General features: G+C 36.5%; 1 protein-coding gene across 7 annotated transcripts in view; it reads left to right on the forward strand.

Moving 5' to 3' along the window:
• Positions 1-26,545, forward strand: part of LIN54 (lin-54 DREAM MuvB core complex component) — a 75,496-nt gene that overhangs the window by 32,571 nt on the left and 16,380 nt on the right. For all 7 annotated transcript variants that reach the window (XM_047856058.1, XM_047856061.1, XM_047856057.1 and 4 more), the window contains exon 5: positions 25,426-25,642. In XM_047856058.1, coding sequence (XP_047712014.1) covers positions 25,426-25,642 — 217 coding nt within the window. The remainder of the gene's footprint in view (positions 1-25,425; positions 25,643-26,545) is intronic.

Below are 26,545 nucleotides of genomic sequence, written 5' to 3' on the forward strand. Positions count from 1 at the left end.
CTTCTTGCTTTAGATTTTAGCAAAGCTGTTCTCTACTTTCTGACATTTAATGTGTGTTTTGTCCTGTAATCTTATTCTTACCTTAAGTACTATTTTTTTTCATGGAATATTTGGATTTATTTTAGAAATGCAGTATGATTTATGGGGCGCCTAGGTGGCTGAGTCAGTTGAGTGTCCGTCTCTTGATTTCGGCTCAGGTTATGATCTTGTGGTTTGTGAGTTTGAGCCCCACATCAGGCTTTGCACTGACAGTATGGAGCCTGCTTGGGATATTCTCTCTCTCTCTCTCTCCCTCTCCCTCTCCCTCTCTCTCTCTCTCTCTCTCCCCCCCCCCTCTCTCCCTCTCCCTCTCTTTCTCTCTCTCTCTCTCTCTCTCCCTCCCTCTCCCTCTCCCTCTCTCTCTCTCTCTCTCTCTCTCTCTCTCTCTCTCCCTCTCCCTCTCCCTCTCTCTCTCTCTCTCTCCCTCTCCCTCTCTCTCTCTCTCTCTCTCTTTCCCTCTCTCCCTTTGCCTCTCCCTCTCCTTCTGCCCCTGTCCCCTGCTAGCATGCATGTTTGCTCTCTCTCTCTCAAAAAGAAGTAAAAACATTTTTAAAAATGCAGTGTGGTTTAACATTCAAAAATCTATCCATTGAATTCACAACAATTAATAAGAAAAAAGAATAATTTTATGAATATATACAATACATCTCAATACATGTGGAAAAATGCTGATGGTAGCCAGCCTCCATTTTGGTTAAAAATACTTGAAACAATAAAAATAGAAGGATACTTTCATAATTTGAAAAGGGGGAAATACATCAGACTTCATGTTATGGTGCAGTGTTGAACAAGGATATCCACTTCCAACATGTGTTCAATTCTTTTTTTTTTTTTTTTTTTTAATATATGAAATTTATTGTCAAATTGGTTTCCATACAACACCCAGTGCTCATCCCAACAGGTGCCCTCCTCAATACCCATCACCCACCCTCCCTTCCCTCCCACCCCCCATCAACCCTCAGTTTGTTCTCAGTTTTTAACAGTCTCTTATGCTTTGGCTCTCTCCCACTCTAACCTCTTTTTTTTTTTTTCCTTCCCCTCCCCCATGGGTTCCTGTTAAGTTTCTCAGGATCCACATAAGAGTGAAACCATATGGTATCTGTCTTTCTCTGTATGGCTTATTTCACTTAGCATCACACTCTCCAGTTCCATCCACGTTGCTACAAAAGGCCATATTTCATTTTTTCTCATTGCCACGTAGTATTCCATTGTGTATATACACCACAATTTCTTTATCCATTCATCAGTTGATGGACATTTAGGCTCTTTCCATAATTTGGCTATTGTTGAGAGTGCTGCTATGAACATTGGGGTACAAGTGGCCCTATGCATCAGTACTCCTGTATCCCTTGGATAAATTCCTAGCAGTGCTATTGCTGGGTCATAGGGTAGGTCTATTTTTAATTTTCTGAGGAACCTCCACACTGCTTTCCAGAGCGGCTGCACCAATTTGCATTCCCACCAACAGTGCAAGAGGGTTCCCGTTTCTCCACATCCTCTCCAGCATCTATAGTCTCCTGATTTGTTCATTTTGGCCACTCTGACTGGCGTGAGGTGATACCTGAGTATGGTTTTGATTTGTATTTCCCTGATAAGGAGCGACGCTGAACATCTTTTCATGTGCCTGTTGGCCATCCAGATGTCTTCTTTAGAGAAGTGTCTATTCATGTTTTCTCCCATTTCTTCACTGGGTTATTTGTTTTTCGGGTGTGGAGTTTGGTGAGCTCTTTATAGATTTTGGATACTAGCCCTTTGTCCGATATGTCATTTGCAAATATCTTTTCCCATTCCGTTGGTTGCCTTTTAGTTTTGTTGGTTGTTTCCTTTGCTGTGCAGAAGCTTTTTATCTTCATCAGGTCCCAGTAATTCACTTTTGCTTTTAATTCCCTTGCCTTTGGGGATGTGTCGAGTAAGAGATTGCTACGGCTGAGGTCAGAGAGGTCTTTTCCTGCTTTCTCCTCTAAGGTTTTGATGGTTTCCTGTCTCACATTTAGGTCCTTTATCCATTTTGAGTTTATTTTTGTGAATGGTGTGAGAAAGTGGTCTGGTTTCAACCTTCTGCATGTTGCTGTCCAGTTCTCCCAGCACCATTTGTTAAAGAGACTGTCTTTTTTCCATTGGATGTTCTTTCCTGCTTTGTCAAAGATGAGTTGGCCATATGTTTGTGGGTCTAGTTCTGGGGTTTCTATTCTATTCCATTGGTCTATGTGTCTGTTTTTGTGCCAATACTGTGCTGTCTTGATGATTACAGCTTTGTAGTAGAGGCTAAAGTCTGGGATTGTGATGCCTCCTGCTTTGGTCTTCTTCAAAATTACTTTGGCTATTCGGGGCCTTTTGTGGTTCCATATGAATTTTAGGATTGCTTGTTCTAGTTTCGAGAAGAATGCTGGTGCAAATTTGATTGGGATTGCATTGAATGTGTAGATAGCTTTGGGTAGTATTGACATTTTGACAATATTTATTCTTCCAATCCATGAGCAGGGAATGTCTTTCCATTTCTTTATATCTTCTTCAATTACCTTCATAAGCTTTCTATAGTTTTCAGCATACAGATATTTTACATCTTTGGTTAGATTTATTCCTAGGTATTTTATGCTTCTTGGTGCAATTGTGAATGGGATCAGTTTCTTTATTTGCCTTTCTGTTGCTTCATTGTTAGTGTATAAGAATGCAACTGATTTCTGTACATTGATTTTGTATCCTGCAACTTTGCTGAATTCCTGTATCAGTTCTAGCAGACTTTTGGTGGAGTCTATCGGATTTTCCATGTGTAATATCATGTCATCTGCAAAAAGCGAAAGCTTGACTTCATCTTTGCCAATTTTGATGCCTTTGATTTCCTTTTGTTGTCTGATTGCTGATGCTAGAACTTCCAGCACTATGTTAAACAACAGCGGTGAGAGTGGGCATCCCTGTCGTGTTCCTGATCTCAGGGAAAAAGCTCTCAGTTTTTCCCCATTGAGGATGATGTTAGCTGTGGGCTTTTCATAAATGGCTTTTGTGATGTGTAAGTATGTTCCTTCTATCCTTACTTTCTCAAGGGTTTTTATTAAGAAAGTGTGCTGGATTTTGTCAAAGGCCTTTTCTGCATCGATTGACAGGATCATATGGTTCTTCTCTTTTTTTTTGTTACTGTGATGTATCACGTTGATTGATTTGCGAATGTTGAACCAGCCCTGCATCCCAGGAATGAATCCCACTTGATCATGGTGAATAATTCTTTTTATATGCCGTTGAATTCGATTTGCTAGTATCTTATTGAGAATTTTTGCATCCATATTCATCAGGGATATTGGCCTGTAGTTCTCTTTTTTTACTGGCTCTCTGTCTGGTTTAGGAATCAAAGTAATACTGGCTTCATAGAATGAGTCTGGAAGTTTTCCTTCCCTTTCTATTTCTTGGAATAGCTTGAGAAGGATAGGTATTATCTCTGCTTTAAACGTCTGGTAGAACTCCCCTGGGAAGCCATCTGGTCCTGGACTCTTATTTGTTGGGAGATTTTTGATAACCGATTCAATTTCTTCGCTGGTTATGGGTCTGTTCAAGCTTTCTATTTCCTCCTGATTGAGTTTTGGAAGAGTGTGGGTGTTTAGGAATTTGTCCATTTCTTCCAGGTTGTCCAATTTGTTGGCATATAATTTTTCATAGTATTCCCTGATAATTGTTTGTATCTCTGAGGGATTGGTTGTAATAATTCCATTTTCATTCATGATTTTATCTATTTGGGTCATCTCCCTTTTCTTTTTGAGAAGCCTGGCTAGAGGTTTGTCAATTTTGTTTATTTTTTCAAAAAACCAACTCTTGGTTTCGTTGATCTGCTCTACAGTTTTTTTAGATTCTATATTGTTTATTTCTGCTCTGATCTTTATTATTTCTCTTCTTCTGCTGGGTTTAGGCTGTCTTTGCTGTTCTGCTTCTATTTCCTTTAGGTGTGCTGTTAGATTTTGTATTTGGGATTTTTCTTGTTTCTTGAGATAGGCCTGGATTGCAATGTATTTTCCTCTCAGGACTGCCTTTGCTGCGTCCCAAAGCGTTTGGATTGTTGTATTTTCATTTTCGTTTGTTTCCATATATTTTTTAATTTCTTCTCTAATTGCCTGGTTGACCCCTCATTCGTTAGTAGGGCAACACGTGTTCATTTCTACTGCAGGTCTGAGTTAATGCAGTATTGCAAGAAAAAGAAATAAATGACATAGGGTTTCAAAAGAAAGTAAAAAATTGTTACAAATTACATACCATTATATGCATGTAAAATTTAAGAATCTGCTATGAACTGTTAGAACTAATGTATAAATTTAGCAAGGTGATTAGATACACAGTCAATATTTAAAAATCAGTATTTATAGACCATTTATATTAAATTTTTTTTAACGTTTATTTTTTGAGAGAGAGAAAATAAGCATGAGCAAGTGGGGGAGGGGCAGAGAGAGAGGGAGACAGAAGATCCAAAGCTAAGAGCACAGAGCCCGATGCAGGGCTTGAACCCATGAACAGAGAGATCATGAGTCGAAATCAAAATTCGGACACTCAACCGAATGAGCCACACAGGTGCCCTGGGACCATTTATATTTAATATAATTGTTGATATGGTTGGATTTAAATCTAGTATCTTACTAGTTATTTTCTTTTTGTCTCATTTGTTCCTTTTGTTTTTTAACTCTTTTTTTTTTTTTTTTTTGCATTATCTCCACTATTGGCTTATTATAGTTTAAACTTTTAAAAACTTATTGGTTGCTCTAGTGACAAATACTACATTTTTGACTTATAACAGTCTACTTTTATTTTTATGTCACTTCATGTAGGATAAGAACTTACAATAGAATACTTCCAGTTCTTTTTTCCTATCCTGTATAAGCTGTCATTGTTAAACATTTTACTTTTACAGGTTATGAACTCCATAATACATTTTTTGTTTTTGCTTTACACAAAATTACCTTTTAATACAATTAAAAATAAGCAAGTCTTATTTATTTTCATTTTAACTGTATCTTACATAGTTCCTTTCTTTCTGTAGGCCCCAATCTTAGTTTGGTATAAAATTCCTCCCTAAAGAACTTTCTTTAGGAAAATTTAAGATTTTTAGGAAAATTAAAAAAAAATTTAAGGAAAATTCTGCTGACGAGAGATTTCTCAGCTTTTGTTTGCCTGAAAAAGTCTTATTTTGCTGTTACTTGTTAGAAAGATATTTTCATTGGGTAAAAAATTCTAGGTTGGCAGTTTTCCCTCAGTGCTTTAAAAATGTCACCCCATTGACTTCTAGAGTGCATAGTGTTTGGTGAGAGGTAATGCCGTAATTTTTGTCTTTTCTTCCTTTGTATATGTGTCTTTATTTTCTCTACCTGCTTTCAAGATTTTCTCTTTATATTTGGATTTCTGTGGTTTGACTATTATGTATCCATATATGTGATGTGTTGTTATTGCTTTCTTCTTTTAAATACACATTTATCTTGATTTTAAACCATCTTGGATCTGTGATTTATTATATTTTATTTTATTTTTGTTTGGCTATTATCTCTTCATTTATTTCTTCTGCCTCATTCTTTCTCTCTTCTCATTCTATTTTTTTAATTTTTTTTTAGAGAGAGAGCATGCATAAGCAGGGGAGGGGCAGAGGGAGAGGGAGGGAGAGAATTTCAAGCAGGCTCCGTGCTCAGCGTGGAGCCCAGCGCAGAGCTTGATCTCATCACTGTGCGATTGTGACCTGAGCTAAAATCAGGAGTCGGAATCTCAACCAACTGAGCCACCCTCTTCTCATTCTAGAACTCTAGTTTCATGTTATTTTAAAGTTCTTATCTGATGGTTGCAACATCTAGGTCATCTCTGAATCTACCTCTTATTTTATTGGAATGGCTGTCTGGACCTTTTTAAAAAAAAAAAAAGTTGCATTTTTAAAAAATGTTTATTTATTTATTTTGAGAGAGAGAAAGTGTGGCAGGGGTTGGGTGGAGAGAGAGAATGCCAAGCAGGCTCCATCCTCAGCATAGAGCCCGATGCAGGGCTTGATCCCACAACCGTGAAATCATGACCTGTGCACCTTGACAGGTTTTGGTAAAAAACATTTTTGACATAAGCCCTAGAAACAAATGACTGAAGATTATTAAAACATTTTGCTTGTAACTCACATTGATTTCAGTTTTTTTTTTCTCTCTACTAAATTAAAGGAGGACCTAAGTGAGTTTTCAGATCATCAAGAATAATTTTTGGAGGTAGAATACAATTTAAATTTTGGTATAAAATTCAAGAGAAGTTCAGAATATTAATGTATAGTAGTATAGTAAATATTCTTCTGTTCATGTATACTTATATGTGAAAATAATGTTTTTCAGTGTTTATAACAAAAATAGGAGTAGAATTGGTGCTGAGCTCTCACTCTTGCAATATATAATATTCAGCAGTGGATACATGAAGTAATGAATCCTGTCATCCATCTGAATAAGAGATACCTCCCAATAAAATCTTATTCATTTGTGATAATCACAATTTATAATATATTTGTGTTGCTTTAAGTATATACAGTAATTATTAACTCAATCCAAATTATATATATATAATATATAAATAGTATTGGTTTCAGAAGTAGAATTCTGTGATTTATCACTTACATACCCCACCCAGTGCTCATCATAACAAGTACCCTCCTTAATACCCATTACCCATCTAGCCCATTTCCCACCCATCTCTCTCCATCAACCTTCAGTTTGTTCTTTGTGACAAGAGTCTCTTGTGGTGGTTTGTTTCCCTTTCTTCTCTTTCTTCATCCCCTTCCCATATGTTCATCTTTTTTGTTTCTTAAATTCCATATGAGAGAAGTCGTATGATATTTGTCTTTTCTCTTGATTATTTTGCTTAGCATAATACATTCTAGCTCCATCCATGTGGTTACAAATGGCAAGATTTCATTCTTTTTGATGGCTGAGTAATATTCCTCTGTGTGTGTGTGTGTGTGTGTGTGTGTGTGTGTGTGTGTGTGTACACACCACATTTTCTTTTTTTTTTTTTTTTTTTTTTTTTTTTTTTTTTTTTTATGAAATTTATTGACAAATTGGTTTCCATACAACACCCAGTGCTCATCCCAAAAGGTGCCCTCCTCAATACCCATCACCCACCCTCTCCTCCCTCCCACCCCCCATCAACCCTCAGTTTGTTCTCAGTTTTTAAGTCTCTTATGCTTTGGCTCTCTCCCATTCTAACCTCTTTTTTTTTTTTTTTTCCTTCCCCTCCCCCATGGGTTCCTGTGAAGTTTCTCAGGATCCACATAAGAGTGAAACCATATGGTATCTGTCTTTCTCTGTATGGCTTATTTCACTTAGCATCACACTCTCCAGTTCCATCCACGTTGCTACGAAAGGCCATATTTCATTTTTTCTCATTGCCACGTAATATTCCATTGTGTATATAAACCACAATTTCTTTATCCATTCATCAGTTGATGGACATTTAGGCTCTTTCCATAATTTGGCTATTGTTGAGAGTGCTGCTATGAACATTGGGGTACAAGTGGCCCTATGCATCAGTGCTCCTGTATCCCTTGGATAAATTCCTAGCAGTGCTATTGCTGGGTCATAGGGTAGGTCTATTTTTAATTTTCGGAGGAACCTCCACACTGCTTTCCAGAGCGGCTGCACCAATTTGCATTCCCACCAACAGTGCAAGAGGGTTCCCGTTTCTCCACATCCTCTCCAGCATCTATAGTCTCCAGATTTGTTCATTTTGGCCACTCTGACTGGCGTGAGGTGATACCTGAGTGTGGTTTTGATTTGTATTTCCCTGATAAGGAGCGACGCTGAACATCTTTTCATGTGCCTGTTGGCCATCCGGATGTCTTCTTTAGAGAAGTGTCTATTCATGTTTTCTGCCCATTTCTTCACTGGGTTATTTGTTTTTCGGGTGTGGAGTTTGGTGAGCTCTTTATAGATTTTGGATACTAGCCCTTTGTCTGATATGTCATTTGCGAATATCTTTTCCCATTCCGTTGGTTGCCTTTTAGTTTTGTTGGTTGTTTCCTTGGCTGTGCAGAAGCTTTTTATCTTCATAAGGTCCCAGTAATTCACTTTTGCTTTTAATTCCCTTGCCTTTGGGGATGTGTCGAGTAAGAGATTGCTACGGCTGAGGTCAGAGAGGTCTTTTCCTGCTTTCTCCTCTAGGGTTTTGATGGTTTCCTGTCTCACATTTAGGTCCTTTATCCATTTTGAGTTTATTTTTGTGAATGGTGTGAGAAAGTGGTCTAGTTTCAACCTTCTGCATGTTGCTGTCCAGTTCTCCCAGCACCATTTGTTAAAGAGGCTGTCTTTTTTCCATTGGATGTTCTTTCCTGCTTTGTCAAAGATGAGTTGGCCATACGTTTGTGGGTCTAGTTCTGGGGTTTCTATTCTATTCCATTGGTCTATGTGTCTGTTTTGGTGCCAATACCATGCTGTCTTGATGATGACAGCTTTGTAGTAGAGGCTAAAGTCTGGGATTGTGATGCCTCCTGCTTTGGTCTTCTTCTTCAAAATTCCTTTGGCTATTCGGGGCCTTTTGTGGTTCCATATGAATTTTAGGATTGCTTGTTCTAGTTTCGAGAAGAATGCTGGTGCAATTTTGATTGGGATTGCATTGAATGTGTAGATAGCTTTGGGTAGTATTGACATTTTGACAATATTTATTTTTCCAATCCATGAGCAGGGAATGTCTTTCCATTTCTTTAAATCTTCTTCAATTTCCTTCATAAGCTTTCTATAATTTTCAGCATACAGATCCTTTACATCTTTGGTTAGATTTATTCCTAGGTATTTCATGCTTCTTGGTGCAATTGTGAATGGGATCAGTTTCTTTATTTGTCTTTCTGTTGCTTCATTGTTAGTGTATAAGAATGCAACTGATTTCTGTACATTGATTTTGTATCCTGCAACTTTGCTGAATTCCTGTATCAGTTCTAGCAGACTTTTGGTGGAGTCTATCGGATTTTCCATGTATAATATCATGTCATCTGCAAAAAGCGAAAGCTTGACTTCATCTTTGCCAATTTTGATGCCTTTGATTTCCTTTTGTTGTCTGATTGCTGATGCTAGAACTTCCAGCACTATGTTAAACAGCAGCGGTGAGAGTGGGCATCCTTGTCGTGTTCCTGATCTCAGGGAAAAAGCTCTCAGTTTTTCCCCGTTGAGGATGATGCTAGCTGTGGGCTTTTCATAAATGGCTTTTATGATCTTTAAGTATGTTCCTTCTATCCCGACTTTCTCAAGGGTTTTTATTAAGAAAGGGTGCTGGATTTTGTCGAAGGCCTTTTCTGCATCGATTGACAGGATCATATGGTTCTTCTCTTTTTTTTTGTTAATGTGATGTATCACGTTGATTGATTTGCGAATGTTGAACCAGCCCTGCATCCCAGGAATGAATCCCACTTGATCATGGTGAATAATTCTTTTTATATGCCGTTGAATTCGATTTGCTAGTACCTTATTGAGAATTTTTGCATCCATATTCATCAGGGATATTGGCCTGTAGTTCTCTTTTTTTACTGGGTCTCTGTCTGGTTTAGGAATCAAAGTAATACTGGCTTCATAGAATGAGTCTGGCAGTTTTCCTTCCCTTTCTATTTCTTGGAATAGCTTGAGAAGGATAGGTATTATCTCTGCTTTAAACGTCTGGTAGAACTCCCCTGGGAAGCCATCTGGTCCTGGACTCTTATTTGTTGGGAGATTTTTGATAACCGATTCAATTTCTTCGCTGGTTATGGGTCTGTTCAAGCTTTCTATTTCCTCCTGATTGAGTTTTGGAAGAGTGTGGTTGTTCAGGAATTTGTCCATTTCTTCCAGGTTGTCCAGTTTGTTGGCATATAATTTTTCATAGTATTCCCTGATAATTGTTTGTATCTCTGAGGGATTGGTTGTAATAATTCCATTTTCATTCATGATTTTATCTATTTGGGTCATCTCCCTTTTCTTTTTGAGAAGCCTGGCTAGAGGTTTGTCAATTTTGTTTATTTTTTCAAAAAACCAACTCTTGGTTTCGTTAATCTGCTCTACAGTTTTTTTAGTTTCTATATTGTTTATTTCTGCCCTGATCTTTATTATTTCTCTTCTTCTGCTGGGCTTAGGCTGCCTTTGCTGTTCTGCTTCTAGTTCCTTTAGGTGTGCTGTTAGATTTTGTATTTGGGATTTTTCTTGTTTCTTGAGATAGGCCTGGATTGCAATGTATTTTCCTCTCAGGACTGCCTTTGCTGCGTCCCAAAGCGTTTGGATTGTTGTATTTTCATTTTCATTTGTTTCCATATATTTTTTAATTTCTTCTCTAATTGCCTGGTTGACCCACTCATTCGTTAGTAGGGTGTTCTTTAACCTCCATGCTTTTGGAGGTTTTCCAGACTTTTTTCTGTGGTTGATTTCAAGCTTCATAGCATTGTGGTCTGAAAGTAAGCATGGTATAATTTCAATTCTTGTAAACTTATGAAGGGCTGTTTTGTGACCCAGTATATGATCTATCTTGGAGAATGTTCCATGTGCACTCGAGAAGAAGGTATATTCTGTTGCTTTGGGATGCAGAGTTCTAAATATATCTGTCAAGTCCATCTGATCCAATGTCTCGTTCAGGGCCCTTGTTTCTTTATTGACCTTGTTTCTTTATTGGCTGAGTAATATTCCTCTGTGTGTGTGTGTGTGTGTGTGTGTGTGTGTGTGTGTGTGTACACACCACATTTTCTTTATCCATTCATCAGTCAGTGGACATTTGGGCTATCTCTATAGTTTGGCTCTTGTTGATACAGACAAAATTATTTAATGCTTAGAGCTGTACAAAAAGGGTAATAGGAAATAATGTTTTCAAAATTTCAATTTATATACATCTTTTTGTTTCAGAGAATTTTAAAAGAATTTCAAGCATAAAAATGTTACACTAGAATAAAGTTTTTAGAGGATATGGAATTAAATACAAACTCACAGAGGAAAGGGAATAATGTAAATTTCCACCTGCTTAAGAATGGTTTATTTATGTTTTAAAAAATATAATAGATACTGGTGATATCAGATCACCATGTTGATATGATTCCATGGAATGTTTCATAAACAGTGATGTGACACGTATATTTTAATTTAATTTTGCTAATATTTTTAATAGGCTTGAAACTATTGATAAACTGAATGATGTTCTCAGTCTCTCTGAAAGTTATCTCCATTCTAGCCAGCTGGAAGGGAAAAGACATGGAAAAGCACATGTGAGAGGCTTTTCTGGACCAGACCTAGAAATAGGCATATAGCATCCATTCACCTCACTAGCTAAAATTGAGTTGCATGGCCTCATCTTAACAAGGGAGGCTAGGAAATATAATCAGCTATATGCCTAGGAAGCAGAAGAGACTCTGGATTTTGGTTAGCAGCACGCCGTCTGTAACATGATCGGCCATACATATATAGCATAATAGTGCTACATTAGTACAGGTAATTGACAGAAAACTGGGACCCTGAACAATAATGAAATTTTCCATGATGGAGGGACACTCTTCCATTCTGTGCTTTTCGTGGCTATTGGTATTTATTGAGTTGAGTGTGTACCCTCTGCTGGGGCTGTAGAAACTATAGAAGAGCTTACAGTGGTTGGAGAGACAAAATTGAATGCATGTAAAACAATAATGAGTAATGAAATAGGTGCTTAGTTGTGTGGTATAGACAAGATGGTTTGAAACTAAAGAAAGATAAATCCTGGTACTTCTTCATTTACCATTTACTCAGATACTTAATCAGTATCTACTATGTCTTAGGGGCTGTGGTATAAAACACTAGAGAGCAATGAATATGCATAGAACCTAAAGCCTAAGGAGGTGGTGAGAGGGGCTATGATAGAAATGAATCAAATAATATAAAAACAGATAAAATTGCAAAACCATGAAAAGATTTATGATGGTATGAGATCCTGTATAAGGAGATTCAACCACAGATAGCTCAGGGATGCCTTCTCTAATCATCCTAAGATTTTTGTATGGGTATAAATTAGAGTGGATGTCAGCCACAAGTGTGAAGGTCTAGAGCTGAACTAGATTACTGTACATGTAGGATGGTAAGACAACTAATCTGATTGGCATTAGTAATGCTTTGGAGGGAATGGAGAGCATTTAAAGATAAGGTTAGATTATGGATGATTTTTAAAACAAAGCAAATTTAGGTTTAATTTTGTCATTAAATGGAGACCCATGGAATGTTTCTGAGTCGTAATGAGCTATAGTCAAAGTGTGAAAGTGAAATTTGCAAAAAAATTAGCAATGTCTCTGGTAGCAGATAGAGGCGAGTCATAAAGATGATTGAATTTGTTTTGCAAATATCCAGACAGGAAGTGATATGAGCAATGACAGTATCGAAAAGTTGAGGTAGAACTGTTTGGACACAGAGGTTTCAGAAGTTGATAGCTTTTGGCATGAAGCTCTTACATGTTTGAGTTGGGGATGATTATTTTTGTAAATGAGTACAATTTGAAGTGAAGGGTGTTTGTTTTCCTGATAAACTTTGACATAGATTGTTGTAAGAATAATTAGAGGTGGTGTTGAGGTGATTACAGGTTGTAGGCTCCATTGATTCTGTTGCCTGAAGTTTTATTTTGTCTATAGCTCCTCATACCAGTACCCTTTAGCCAGGTTATGGAACAGAAGGAATAAATGACTGAGAATTTATTCTTTTTTCTGTTTTTTTCCCTGATGGTTTTGTTTTATGCTTTTATAATTATGTTGACTGAGTACGAGTGGGGTCCTGTGACCATATTACTAAAACCTTTTTGTACTATACAAACTTAAAATTATATGTTAAAAACCTAAAAATATTAAAAAGTTAGGATATTATTAATTCCCATGTGTCCTTTACCCAACTTTAGAATTATCAGTTTTACCTTGTTTTTATCTATAATCTCCTCCCACATTTTTTTAAGTAAATCATGTCATTTCATATAGATATTTCTTTATATATATAAAAGATAGGAACACTTTTTTAAACTTACCCACATTCCTTTGATGCTATTAAATACCTAGTTAATTCAGATTTCCCTAATCATTATATTTTTTTATGCTGTGTTTGAATTTGGGATTCAGATACGTTTGGGATTCAGATACGTCGTGCCCTTTAAAAAAACAAAAACAAAAAACAAAATTGGGTTGTGTACATCCTATAGCTTTTCATAGGCTGGTTGCATTCCTGTGGTGCTTTTTGGTTTCAAGAATTTCTGGAATGGAACCCAGATGGCTCTTGCATCTTAAACCTTACAATGTATTTTGCAGATCTTTTCTCCCAGTCTATGGCTTATCTTTTATACTCTTAACAGTATCTTTTGCAGAGCAGAAATTTTTAATATTAATGAAGTTTGACTTACCAGTTTTTTCTTTCATGGATCATGCTTCTGTTACTGTATCTAAAAAGTCATCACCAAACCCAAGGTAAATTAAATTTTCTCCTATATTATCTTCCAGGAATTTTATTGTTTTGCTTCATAGTTTTATAGTTTTAGGTCTGAATCCATATGAGAGGTGTCTGTGTTTAGATTCACTTGTTTGCATGTGGATGTCCTATTCTAGCACCATTTGTTGAAAAAACTATTTCCATTGAATTATTTTTGCTCTTTTGTCAGAGATCAGTGGACTATATTTAAGTGAGTCTATTTTTGTACTCCTGTTTAATACATCACTTTTAGCCTTTGCCAATCTAATTAAAAGATCTCACATAGGTTTATATCTTTTATTAAAGTTTATTTACTTAGAGAGAGAGGGAGAGAGAGAGAGAGAGAGAGAGAGAGAGAGAGTGTGTGTGTGTGTGTGTGTGTGTGTGTGTGTGTGTGAGCAGGGGAGGGGCAGAGAGAGAGGGAGAGAAAGAATCCCAGCAGGCTCAATGGTATCATCACAGAGCTTCATGCAGGGGTGGGGCTTGAACTCACAAGCCACAAACTGGTGAAATTGTGATCTGAGACAACATAGAGTGGGCCGCTTAACCAACTGAGCCACCTAGGTGCCCCTCACATAGATTTATATTTTTAAAAATTATTCATGTCTTTGTGTCTTCTGGACTCCTCTTCTGTGGACTCTGATGCCCATTGGGTGGTTTGTCTCTTTTTCCTTGTGAACTAAAAACTGAAAAAAGCCCATAGCATATTAAGGAAATCACTTGTTTGTTATTAATGTAGTTACAAACATTTTTCCTAGTTGGCTTTGTCTTGTTTCTGTTCCTCGCAGAAATATTGCTCATGAAATTAGTTAAAATATTATAGTATCTTTATGAATTTTGAGTTTTTGAGCTATATCTAGTTAAGTCTTCCTTATTCCAATATTATAAAATGTGCATTCATTTTTAAAAGTTATTTGGCTGTATTTTACTTATTTTACATACAATATTCTTTTATTACACATTAAGTACAAGAACAGATAGACTTGTTCTTTAAACTTTATGAAATGGTTAAATTAATATTAGCCTCTGTATCATTTTTATCCTGATTTTCATAGCCCATCTTGCAAAGCAGATATCTATTTGGGTAGGGTACACACACCATAAAATTTACTGTCTTAACCATTTTTAAGTGTACAGTTCGGTGGCATTGAGTGCATTCATCCTGGTGTCCAGCCATCCCCACCATTCATCTTCAGAATGCTATCTCTTGGAACACTGAAACCGTGTACCCATTACATAACAAGTTGCCATTCTTCCCTCCCACCAGCTCTTGGCCACCACCATTCTACTTTCTGTCTCTGAGATTTTGGCTACTCTAAGTACCTCATGTAAGCAGAATCATACAGTATTTGTCTTTTTGCTTTGCTTATTTCACTTAGCGTAATGTTTCTAAGGTTCACCAGTGGTGTAGCATATGTCAGAATTTTCTTCCATTTTAAGGCTAAATAACACTTTATTTTATGTGTATTCATCTGTTGATGGACACTTGGGTGGCTTCCACGTTTTAATTATCCTGCTATAAACATAGATGTATAAATATCTCTTGGAGACCCTGCTTTCAATTCCTTTGAGTGTATACCCAGAAGTGGAATTTCTGGATCACATGGCAATGCTGTGTGTTTAATTTTTTGAGGAAACATCATAGTACTTTCCACAACAATTGTACCATTTTACAATGTAATTAATGCACAAGGGTTCCAGTTTCTCCATATTCTTTTTTAAAATTTTTTTATTATTTATTTATTTTTGAGAGAGAGAGACAGAGACAGTGCCAGTGGGGGAGGGACAGGGAGAGAGGGAGACACAGAATCTGAAAGCAGGCTCCAGGCTCTGAGCTGTCAACGCAGAGCCCAAAGTGGGGCTTGAGCTCACGAGCTGCGAGGTCATGACCTGAGCCAAAATAGGACACTTAACCAGCTGAGCCACCCAAGCGCCCCCTCCATATTCGCATTAACACTTTTATTTATTTAAAAATTTTTTAAAATGTTTATTTATTATTGAGAGACAGAGACAGAGCATGAGCTGGGGAGGGGCAGAGAGAGAGGGAGACACAGAATCCGAAGCAGGCTCCAGGCTCTGAGCTGTCAGCACAGAGCCCGACATGGGGCTCGAACTCACCGACCGAGAGATCATGACCTGAGCCGAAGTGGACGCTTAACCAACTGAGCCACCCAGGCGTCCCTCATCAACACTTTTTTTGATAGTACCTATCCTAATGGGTGTGAGGTAGTATCTCATTGTAGTTTTGATTTGCATTTCCATAACGATTAGTGATGTTCAAATATTTTTTCACGTATTTATTGGCCATTGTATGTCTTTAAAGAAATGTTTTTTCAGGTTCTTTGCCTATTTTTGAATCCATTTGCTTGTTTGAGTTTTAAAAGTTCTCTCTTTAGGGGCGCCTGGGTGGCACAGCCGGTTAAACATCTGACTCTTGATTTCAGCTCAGGTCATGATCTCACAGTTTGTGAGTTCAAGCCGCACATCAGGCTCTGTTGATGGCATGGAGCCTGCTTTGGATTTTGATTCTCCTTCTCTCTTCCCCTCATGTGCTTGTGAGCTCTCTCTCTTTCTCTCTCTCTCTCTCTCTCTCTCTCTCTCTCTCTCTCTCTCTCTCTCTCTCCAAATAAATAAATACACTTTCAAAACTTTTTTTTTTAAGTTCTTTGTTCTGGATCTTAATTCCTCATCAGCTATATGATTAGTGGGTATTTTCTCTCATTCTCTGAGTTGCTTTTTACTTTGTTGACAGTGTCTTTTGAAGCACAAAATTTAAATATTTCCCTGAAGGTCCAGTTTGTCTATTTTTTCTTTTATTTCCTGTGCTTTTAGTTTCATATTCAAGAAATCATTGCCAAATCCGATGTCATGAAGCATCACCATATGTTTTTCTCCTAAGAGGTTTTTAGTATTACATCTTACATTTAGATCATGGATCTCTTTGGAGTTCATTTTTTTATATGTTGTTGGCAAAGGATCCTGGCAAAGGATCCAACTTCATTCTCTTGCGTGTAGATACCCAGTTTTCCTGACACCCTTTGTCTTTTCCACACTGAATGGCCTTGGCACCCTGGTCAGAAATCATTTGACCATATATGTGCAGGTTTATTTGTAGACTCTATTCTGTTCCATTGGTCTGCGTCTCTGGCTTTATGGCAGTATTGGTTTTGGTGTTTTCTTAAGGTTAAATCTTTGATCTATTTGAAACTTATTACACGGAACGAATTCTAGGGATCCAGTTCTTTTTCTTCAGACCGAATAGCTGATTCGTACCATTTACTGAATAGCTCATCATTCTCTGTTGATTTGAAATGCCAGCTTTCATCATGAACTGTTCTATATATAGGTTCTTTTCCTTCTCCAAATAATTTATTTCAAAATCATTTTTGTTATAATACCTAATTTAATAATTTGAAACTTGCTTTACAACATAATGTGTAAGATTCACCTATGTCATAATCTGTAGCTATAGTTAATTGTTCTGTAGTTTTTTTTTTCCTTTTTCCCCTTTTTGTTATTGAAGTAAATTAACATACAGTGTGATATTAATGTCAGGTGTACAATATAATGATAAAACAATTCTATACATTATTCAGTGCTTATCACAATAAGTGTGCCCTTAATCCTCTTTATTTCACACATCCCCCTACCTACCTCCCCTCTGGCAACCACCAATTTGTTCTCTGTATTCAAGAGTCTGCTTTTTGTTTGTCTCTTTTTTTCTTTGTTCATTTGTTTGTTATATAGGTTCTTTTATCTATTCTTTTGATCTTTAGTATTCTGCTCCTAGGCCAATCCCATGCTATTTTATTTACCCTATCTTGATAATGTTTTAATTTTTAGTAGGGTTGGCTTCTGATTTGTATAAGGCTGATGCTTATAGAGCAGGTTATCTAATTTTGCCTATTATGGTCATTTAACCCTTTCCTTGAATGCTTCTGTAGATACTAATATATTTAAATTACTCATCCTTGTCACTGTAATTCATAACTGTAAATACACTTAAGGTGGCTTAATGTCTGTGAAAAAATAGCACAAGAATGCCTATGCCTATTTCATAATATTTCACCAGTCAGTAGAAGAGTGCTGAAAGTTCTGGTACTCATCCCAAGGTTTGACTCTGACATTAGTCATATAATACATACAATATTTATCTCTTCTTATCTTCTCATTTGTTTCTTAGCCTGGAAGCATTTTACAGCTTGCAAATTTGCTTCTTGGTGGGTTTATTTAATAACCTGAAGTTTGGGAATTAGGTTATTGTAAACATAGTTTTTCCATGGTGATAAACTCTGTAAACATTTCACCATAAATTTTTAAAAGCTGTATTAATATGGAACCCTACAAAGTCCTGATTTTAAACTATATTACAAAACTGTTATAATCAAAACAGTACGGTATTGTCATAAACACAGATACACAGATCAGTGGCACAGAGTAGGGAGCCCAGAAATAACCCACATGTATATGGTCAATTAATTTATGACCAAGGGGCCAAAAATATACAATGGGGGAAGGATGGTTTCTTTAGTAAATGGTGTTAGGAAAATTGGACAGCTACCTACAAAAGAATGAAACTGTATTATTATCTTATCATACACAAAAATAAACTCAAAATAGATCAAAGACTTGAACATAAGACCTATAACCATATAATTCCTAGAAGAAAATAATAAGGGTCTTTGACATCAGTCTTGGCAGTGATTTTTTTGGATTTGACAACAAAAGCAAAGGCAACAAAAGCAAAAATAAGTAAGTGTGACTATATCAAACATAAAAGCTTCTGCACAGCAAAGAACACCATCAACAAAAGGGGAAAGCGACCTATGGAATGGGAGAAAAATATTTGCACGGTATATATTTGAAAGGAGTGATATTGAAAATATATAAAGAACTCCTAGAACTCAACTGAGAACCAAACAATCCAATTAAAAAATGGGCAGAGGAGCTGAATAGACATTTTTCCAAAGAAGACATACAAATAGCCAGCCAGCACATGAAAAGGTGCTCACCATCACCTGGGAAATGCAAATCAAAACCACAGTGAGATACCACTTCACACCCGTTAGAATGGCTGTTAGCAAAGACAAGAAACAATCGTCAGGGGAACGCTGGTGCACTGTTGGTGGGAATGTAAACTGGTGCAGCCACCCTGGAAAACAGTGTGGAGCCCCCCCACCCCCCATGAAATTAAAAATAAAACTACCATACAATCCAACAATTATATTTCTGGATATTTACCTGAAGGAAATAAGATCACCATCTTGAAAAGATGTCTGTACTCTAATGTTTATTGCAGCATTATTTACAATAGCCAGGACATGAAAACAACCTAAGTGTCTTTTGACAGATGGATGGATAACGAAGATGTGGTATATCTTATATATAATGAATGGACTAGTATTCAGCCATAAAAAAAAGAATAAAATCCTGCCATTTGCCACAACATGGAAGGACCTTGAAGGAATTATGCTAAATGAAGTAAGTCAGATACAGAAAGACAAATAACTGTGATCTCACTTATATGTGGAATCTTAAAAAAGAAAAAGAAAAAGGAACTCATAGATGCAGAGAACAGACTGGTGTTTGCTGTGAGGTGGGGGTGGTGGTGGTGGGTAAAATGGGTGAAGGTGATCAAAATGTGCAAAATTCCAGTTAGTTTTCTAAGTTCTGGGAATGTAATGTACAGCATAACTTTAGTTAACAATAGTGTATATTTCAAAGTTGCTAAGAGAGTAGATCTCAAAAAGTAGATCCCAAAACTTCTCATCACAAGAAAAATCTCATTATGTTCAGTAATGAATGTTAACTTATTGTGGTAATCAATTTGCAATATATACATATATGAAATTATTATTCTTTATACCTAAAACTAATACAGTGTTATGTCAATTATATTTCAATAAAAAAGAAAAGAAAAACATAAGTTCTTTCCTCTTACAAAATTATGCTGAACTTAGCTGCCATTTACCTAGATTCAAAATGAGTCTCAAGTCATATTCTATGTAGAAATACATACAGATTGCTACTTTAAGAGATTTCACAAATATTTATGGTGCAAGTCGCTTAGGATTTAGTATGTCTGTGCTAACATTTTATATTACAGCTTTTGTGATACTTTCCTTATTTGTACTATTTCCTAAGCTATCTCTATTTACAGATTAATATCATAATTATGTGTTTAAAAATAAATGTCTTTGGACATTATTTTCCAATTAGCAAATGGCAAAAGTCTTTGCTTAATTCAAGTTTACCTATAAGGAAAGGAATAAAACACTCTTCCAGTTCTGCAAATGAGGACTCTTATTCTATCTGGTAAAGCTGGAGAGATAAAGAGGGAGGGAGGAGGGAGGGACAGAGGGGGAGAAAGAAAAAGAAACAGACTCAACCAGTACTCTTAAAACAATGAGTTTGTGGGGTGTCTTTACATGATACTGTCTGTCTTTCTCTTGGCACCAATATATGAAAGAAAGAAAGAAAGAAAGAAAGAGGAAAGGGGAAAGGAAAAGAAAGGAAAGGGGAAAGGAAAGGAAAGGGGAAAGGAAAGGAAAAAGGAAAGGAAAAAGGAAAGGAAAGGAATAAAAGAAAAATTTCCCCTCCAAATGCTACTGTTAAATAAGTTTGAGAAGCACCCTATACCATACCCATCTAGGAACTTTATAGTGGTCATTAGCATAGTAAGGACTCTGAGAAGGCTTTTGTTTAACATTGTTTACTTTAGGGTTTCATAAATTAATTTGACAAAGTAGACTGTTTCATGTAATAACTAATCCTGAAGAGCTAATGTTCAGTGAAACAAACACACTTTAGTAAACACTACCTAGTTAGCATTAAGGAAAATATTGTTATGATTTTGCATTAGATTAAACAAAGGCCATCTTAACATCTGTTTGAAACAGTATGATTTGTGCAGGTGTTTCGAAATGTTATACAGATTTCATTTAGTGGTAATGTTCTCCCTTGTACAAAAGAGAAACAAAGATATAAAAGCATTAGGTTTGCTTGCCAAAATACACACAAGACTGAGACTAACTGGAACCAAAGCCCATATGTCCAAACAGTGATTTCTAAGCAGTATTTACAAACAGAACCAAATATGGAACTCTGCAAACTCATTGTTTTAGAGTATTGGTTGAGTCTGTTTCTTTCTCTTTCTTTCTCCCCCTCTGTCCCTCCCTCTCTCCCTCTTTATCTCTCCAGCTTTACCAGATAGAATAAGAGTCCTCATTTGCAGAACTGGAAGAGTGTTTTATTCCTTTCCTTATAGGTAAACTTGAATTAAGCAAAGACTTTTGCCATTTGCTAATTGGAAAATAACGTTCAAAGACATTTATTTTTAAACACATAATTATGATATTAATCTGTAAATAGAGATAGCTTAGGAAATAGTACAAATAAGGAAATCTTTCAAGTCCATGTATTTTAGGGCAGCCCCTTAATACCTGTTAAATGTTGCTATCTGAATTTAAATTAAGATAGCTGGTTTTTAACCCAGCTGTCAAGAATGTTAATCAGGAAATAGAGATACTGAGGATTCTTATTGAATGCACATTAGCTGTTTTTCTGGTAATGTTGTATGTTCAGAGGGGCATTCACACGGAGTTTCTCAGACCACTGTACTTAAAGGAAGGGACTAACTTGTAAATCCTCAAAGAAGTTAGTTGTATTCCAGTGCTTCTGGCTTTTGCAAAAATAGTAACTGTTGTATGTTACCAAGTATTTCAGGTGTTCAGAAAATGCAATTTAATCAGAGTTTGTCAAGAGTTAGGGTTGGGGAGGAGGGTGTGACTATGAAGGGTAGTGCAAGAGAGTTTCTTTGTCATGATGGAACAATTTTGTATCTTGATGGTAATGTTGATTACATAAGTCTATACAGTCTTTAGCATACATCCTCCAAAAATGCACATAAAAACTGGGAAATCCAAAATAAGTTCTGTAGTTAATGGTATTGTACCAATTTCCTGGTACATTTTGATAATGTTCTATCATTATGGAAGATGTTAGCCTATTGGGGAAAGTATGGGAATTCTGTATTCATTTTGTAACTTCTTGTGAGTCTGAAATTGTCTTAAAAACATTTTAAAAATGTGTTTATACTTCTATTCAGCATACTGAATAAAAAAGAGTTTCAAAGTTTCTTAGAGGCAAATATGCAACTTTAGTTCTTAACAGTTCTTGAGGACTGAATACTATTTAGTTTTGTTAAGTCATTTAATAACTGTTGATTAAGCATGTAAAGTTGGAGGCATTATGATGTCTTACTTAAAAGAATGGCCCTTGGACTTGGGTCTGGTTCAAATCCTGGCTCTGCTACTTTGTATTAGCTCTATGACCTTGGGGAAATTTCTTAATCTCTCTGAGCTTCAGTTTTTCCCTTCTGTAATGGGCATAATGATGATACAAATAGCAGCTCACGTTTATTGAGCATTATAATATATGATGTTATCAGCACTTCATATGATTTAACTCATTTAATCCTTGGAGCAATCCTATAAGAAAGGTATTATTTTCAGATGAGGAAACTTAGGCACAGAGAAGTTCAGTTACTTGCATAAGGTCACACAACAAAGGAGTGTGACCTTGATTAAAACCCAAGTAGTTGGTATTTTATATTTGGTTATACAGAACTAGCTTGTTGGAGACCAACTGTCTCGCTAAAAACAACTAAAAAGCAGGGGAAAAAATATTTTAAAAATCTGTTTGAAGTAACATTCATGAAATAAAGGGAAGCCTAGTGAAGTCAGCCTCATGTTCACTATGACACTTCTTAGATCATTTGCTGATTTGTAAGTTGTGGCTGAGAGACTGAAGTGATGAACAGAAAGTGGCTACAGAGAGATTAAGGAGCTGAGCGGATCTGTCAGTCTTCTGGATCTCATGAACAAAAATTTGGTTTCAGGCCCACCAAGGAGGTGGAAGCCTGTAAACACCACATTCCTAGTTGGGACCATTGATATAATATATAGGGGAAGAGTGAACCAGAAATAGACCAGGCCTATGGAAGATTGAAGCTGTGCTTCAAACTGCTCAATTTGTGATTGGTTTAGGATGATCTGCCCCTACTTTTAACTGCGTGCCAGAAGCTGAAGTGAATTATCCCTGGAGGAATATAACATCATTCAGAGTCTCAAAGTATGTCTTTAATTTTTTGTAAACAATGTCTGGCATTGAATCAGAAATCATCAGGTCACCAGGCAACCAGACCAAATTATTCAAAACCAAGAAATATAGATAATGGAGTTATCAGACTCAGACTTTTAAAATAACTAAGATTAATATATTCAGAAATGTAACAAGATGAAGAATTTCAGCAGAAAGAAACTGTAAGAAGGAATCTGATGAACCTGAAACTCATGGAACATAGTGTGCCCAGTATGCCTCAATTAAAAAAAAGGAATCAGGTGAATATTTTCAAATTGAAAACATAAAACTGAGATTAAGAATTTAGTAGATGAGGAGTACTGGGTGGCTCAGTTGGTTAAGCGTCCTACTTCGGCTCAGGTCATGATCTCTTGGTCTGTGAGTTCGAGCCCTGTGTCAGGCTTTGTGCTGACAGCTTGGAGCTTGGAACCTGCTTCAGATTCTGTGTCTCCCTCTCTCGCTGCCCCTCCCCAGCTCGTGCTCTGTCTCTGTCTCTCTCAAAAACAAATAAATATTAAAAAAAAAGAATTTAGTAGATGAGTTTATCAACAAATGAGATACAAATAACTGGACATTTTTTGAGAAACAAAATGGAAAGAATTCCTCATCAGCAGACCCACACTTAAGGAAATCCTCAAGTGCGCTCTTTATCTTTAGGCAGAAGGAAAATCATTCGTACTTTGAAGCAGGATGATATAGAAAGGGTAAATTTGTGAGTATATGTAAATTAACGCCTTGTGTAGTTAAAATTATTATATATAGAGGGGCGCCTGGGTGGCTCAGTTGATTAAGTGTCCGACTTCAGCTCAGGTCATGATCTCACGGTTTCTGGGTTCGAGCCCTGTGTTGGGCTCTGTGCTGTCAGCGTGGATCCTGGAGCCTGTTATAGATTCTGTCTCCCTCTCTCTCTGTCCCTCCCCTGCTCATGCTCTGCCTCTCTCTCTCTCAAAAATAAACATTAAAAAAATTTTTTTTCAATTATTATATGTAGAATTAAAATACTTAACAGTAAGTAAATGGTATTCGTGTTTAGGTTCTTTTCATTTCCTGGGTGATGTTTAAAGTACTGATTTAATTCCTACATTGTCCATTGTAATCTCTAGGGTCACCATTAAAAGATTAGCAACATAATGTATAAATAAAAAGCTAATACAGGGAGGGGGAATGGAATAATAACACAAAAGAAGGTAAGAAAGAGAAAAAAGAATGGAAGTGAACAGGTGGTTCAAATAGAAAACAGTACAACAGTGGATTTAAATGCAGATCTTTAAGTAGGTCTGTTAGATGTAAACAGACATAAACGATTTAAATTTACAGTCAGATCCGATTTTTGTTTTGAAGACCCAATTCTATACATCTTGTAAGAGTTGTAGCTTGAAGCTTAGGATGCAGAAAAGTTGAAAGAGTTGGAAAAAGGCATGCTATGCAAATGTACCCAAACTAGGCTCTGTCCTGGGCTACACTATACCTAGCCCATAATATGGCTGCTAGATTTAAAACAGCTCATCTTAGAGTATTAAAAGCACTATTCTTTATTCATATTAAGTATCTAATAAATCTATGCTTGAGGCACCTTAAGATAGTATTTTTTTTCCCATTTTGAGCTGATACGTGTCTCTTGCATCATTGTACATACTTGTCTCGTGCTTGCTTGATTTTTCAGTAGCTTCCATATGTACACATTTTATCCCTTTTCTTAAGCTTTATATTTTCATTTAACCGAATGACGGTTGTGGCTCTTGTCTCTTATCTTTATTTTAGATCTGCTTTGTGGTACCGCTGCCCAGTGATAATGTGTGACTCGTTTTATGAAGTAATCTCCTTTGACTATTGCCTGTAGAGTTTCCATGCTAAATGAATTCCTCCATCTCTCTCTCTCTCTCTCTCTCTCTCTCTCTCTCTCTCTCTTTTCTAGGCTTTTATGAAAATGTTCAAATTCTTAAGAATTATTCTTTCATAAATTATTATCTGCATAATATAGATTTCCAACATCAGTGAATGGTCTTTTAGCATGAGGGCTCTTTGACAAATAGGTGGGGATATAATTATAAAATAACACGATAGAACTGGTTGAGAATCTGGCCTAGACCTTTATAGGACAATCTGTTGTATGTTGATTAAACACCAACTGAAGACATCTTGAGAGACTTTTATTCTGTTCTGCCTCTGATGTTTCATTTAGCTTTTTGGGAAGTCACATTGCTGTTTATCAGAATGAAGGAAAGGATTAAAATGATTATATTGACTCAAGTTTGAATCTCCCAAAATTAGTTTTGTTAGACAACCAAAATTGGGGTAGTTTTAGGCTGAATTTGACCCCTTACCCATATGTTAGTGGCTACATTTGTATCTGCAGATACAGTTGAATTGACTGGACTTAATGAGGGTATAAGATGGGCTTTTCTTTTGGGTTTCTTCTTTAGAACATGTGAAAATGAAATTTGTCATAGTTAATTTGGTGGGTAGCAATAAATAAAGCCAAGTGTCTGCATCCTCTTTTCTCGATATTGAATATGAAGCTAAATTCTTGGGGTTTAAAATAATTCTTTTCTTATAAATATTAACAAAACTGAGTAAGTTCTTGTAATTTAAGTAATGATTTCTTCATAGCAAGTCACCTGACCTGGATTCTCAAGGAAGTAACTACTAGAGATGGAAGGTAGAACTCGCCGATTTTGGTTTCACTCCTGTATTCATTACTATTCTTTCCATTTCTCTTTGAACAGGTTGTTCCTTTCAACAGCTTTTGATGAAATACAGGAACATACTTTTTTACCTGAGCAATTGTCATAAGTTAAAAGAGTAGGCAAGTTAAATCCCAGATTAACGATAGCCGTGTTGTATTGTTTAATAGGCAGTGAAATCAGCTGTGCAGACCATCACTGTTGGAGGCGTGAGCACATCACAGTTTAAGACAATTATTCCTCTGGCAACTGCTCCCAATGTCCAGCAGATTCAAGTGCCTGGAAGCAAGTTTCATTATGTCCGACTTGTTACTGCCACAACAGCCAGTAGCTCCACCCAGCCAGTTAGTCAGAATCCCAGTACAAACACTCAACCTCTCCAGCAAGGTTAGTAACCATTTTTTAAAAACAGTCATTAATTCTTTGAACATTATTAAAGAACATTGGTCCTTTTCTCACTGAAAGCCTGATTAAGTATGGCATTTCAGCCGACAGTATGAGTTCAGCAACTGTTGCAGAAAGCCGCAAAATAGAATCATAGTTGTATATAAATATAGTATTTCACTCTGCTAGAAGTTGGTACACAGTGTACTATACTACCAGACAATCAGAATTATTTATCAGTTTGTGCGTAGCCATTATGTTGCTGGTTTGTAAGCCTACCGTCTACGTTAGTGGGACAAATTTAGATGAAACCAAATTATTTATCTTGTTTTCTAAACTGTGAAGCTGTTTGATAGGGTTTGGGTCAATTGAAATGACTAGTAGGCAAGGTATAAATGATAAATAACAATTTTGCACCACTTTCATCCTTTACTTTGAATCTGTAGTTGCTAATAAAAAGCACTTAACAATGTTCTGTTATTTTGCTCAGTTGTACTTTTGGAGGATATGCCTGTTTGTAGTCCTTCCATTTTCTGTTTGTGTTTAACCCTTCCTACCACCCGATACCTATACATAGACTCACACACAGAACCGCTCTCCATATTTATCTACTTGTTAAAAATTGAATGGTATGAAAGGCTCAGGACAGTTTATGATTTAGGGCCTGATTTTTGGTCTTGGAAGACTGCTGCGTATCCCTTCAATGTCACAAAGCAGATGATGGCAAGTAAATGACTTATTATTTACTGGATGTAAATAGCAGAATTAAAGATCACTTATTTCCTCTTTCATTTTGATTAAGGGATCAGAGGGTTGGAGCAACATATTGCCGATATCTAGTTCACTAAGGGAAACTGTGGAAGAAAAATCCTATCTATTTTTTAAATTACTGATGGGAGAAAATAG

Source organism: Prionailurus viverrinus, chromosome B1 (genome assembly GCF_022837055.1).
Source record: "Prionailurus viverrinus isolate Anna chromosome B1, UM_Priviv_1.0, whole genome shotgun sequence".
NCBI lineage: Eukaryota > Metazoa > Chordata > Mammalia > Carnivora > Felidae > Prionailurus > Prionailurus viverrinus.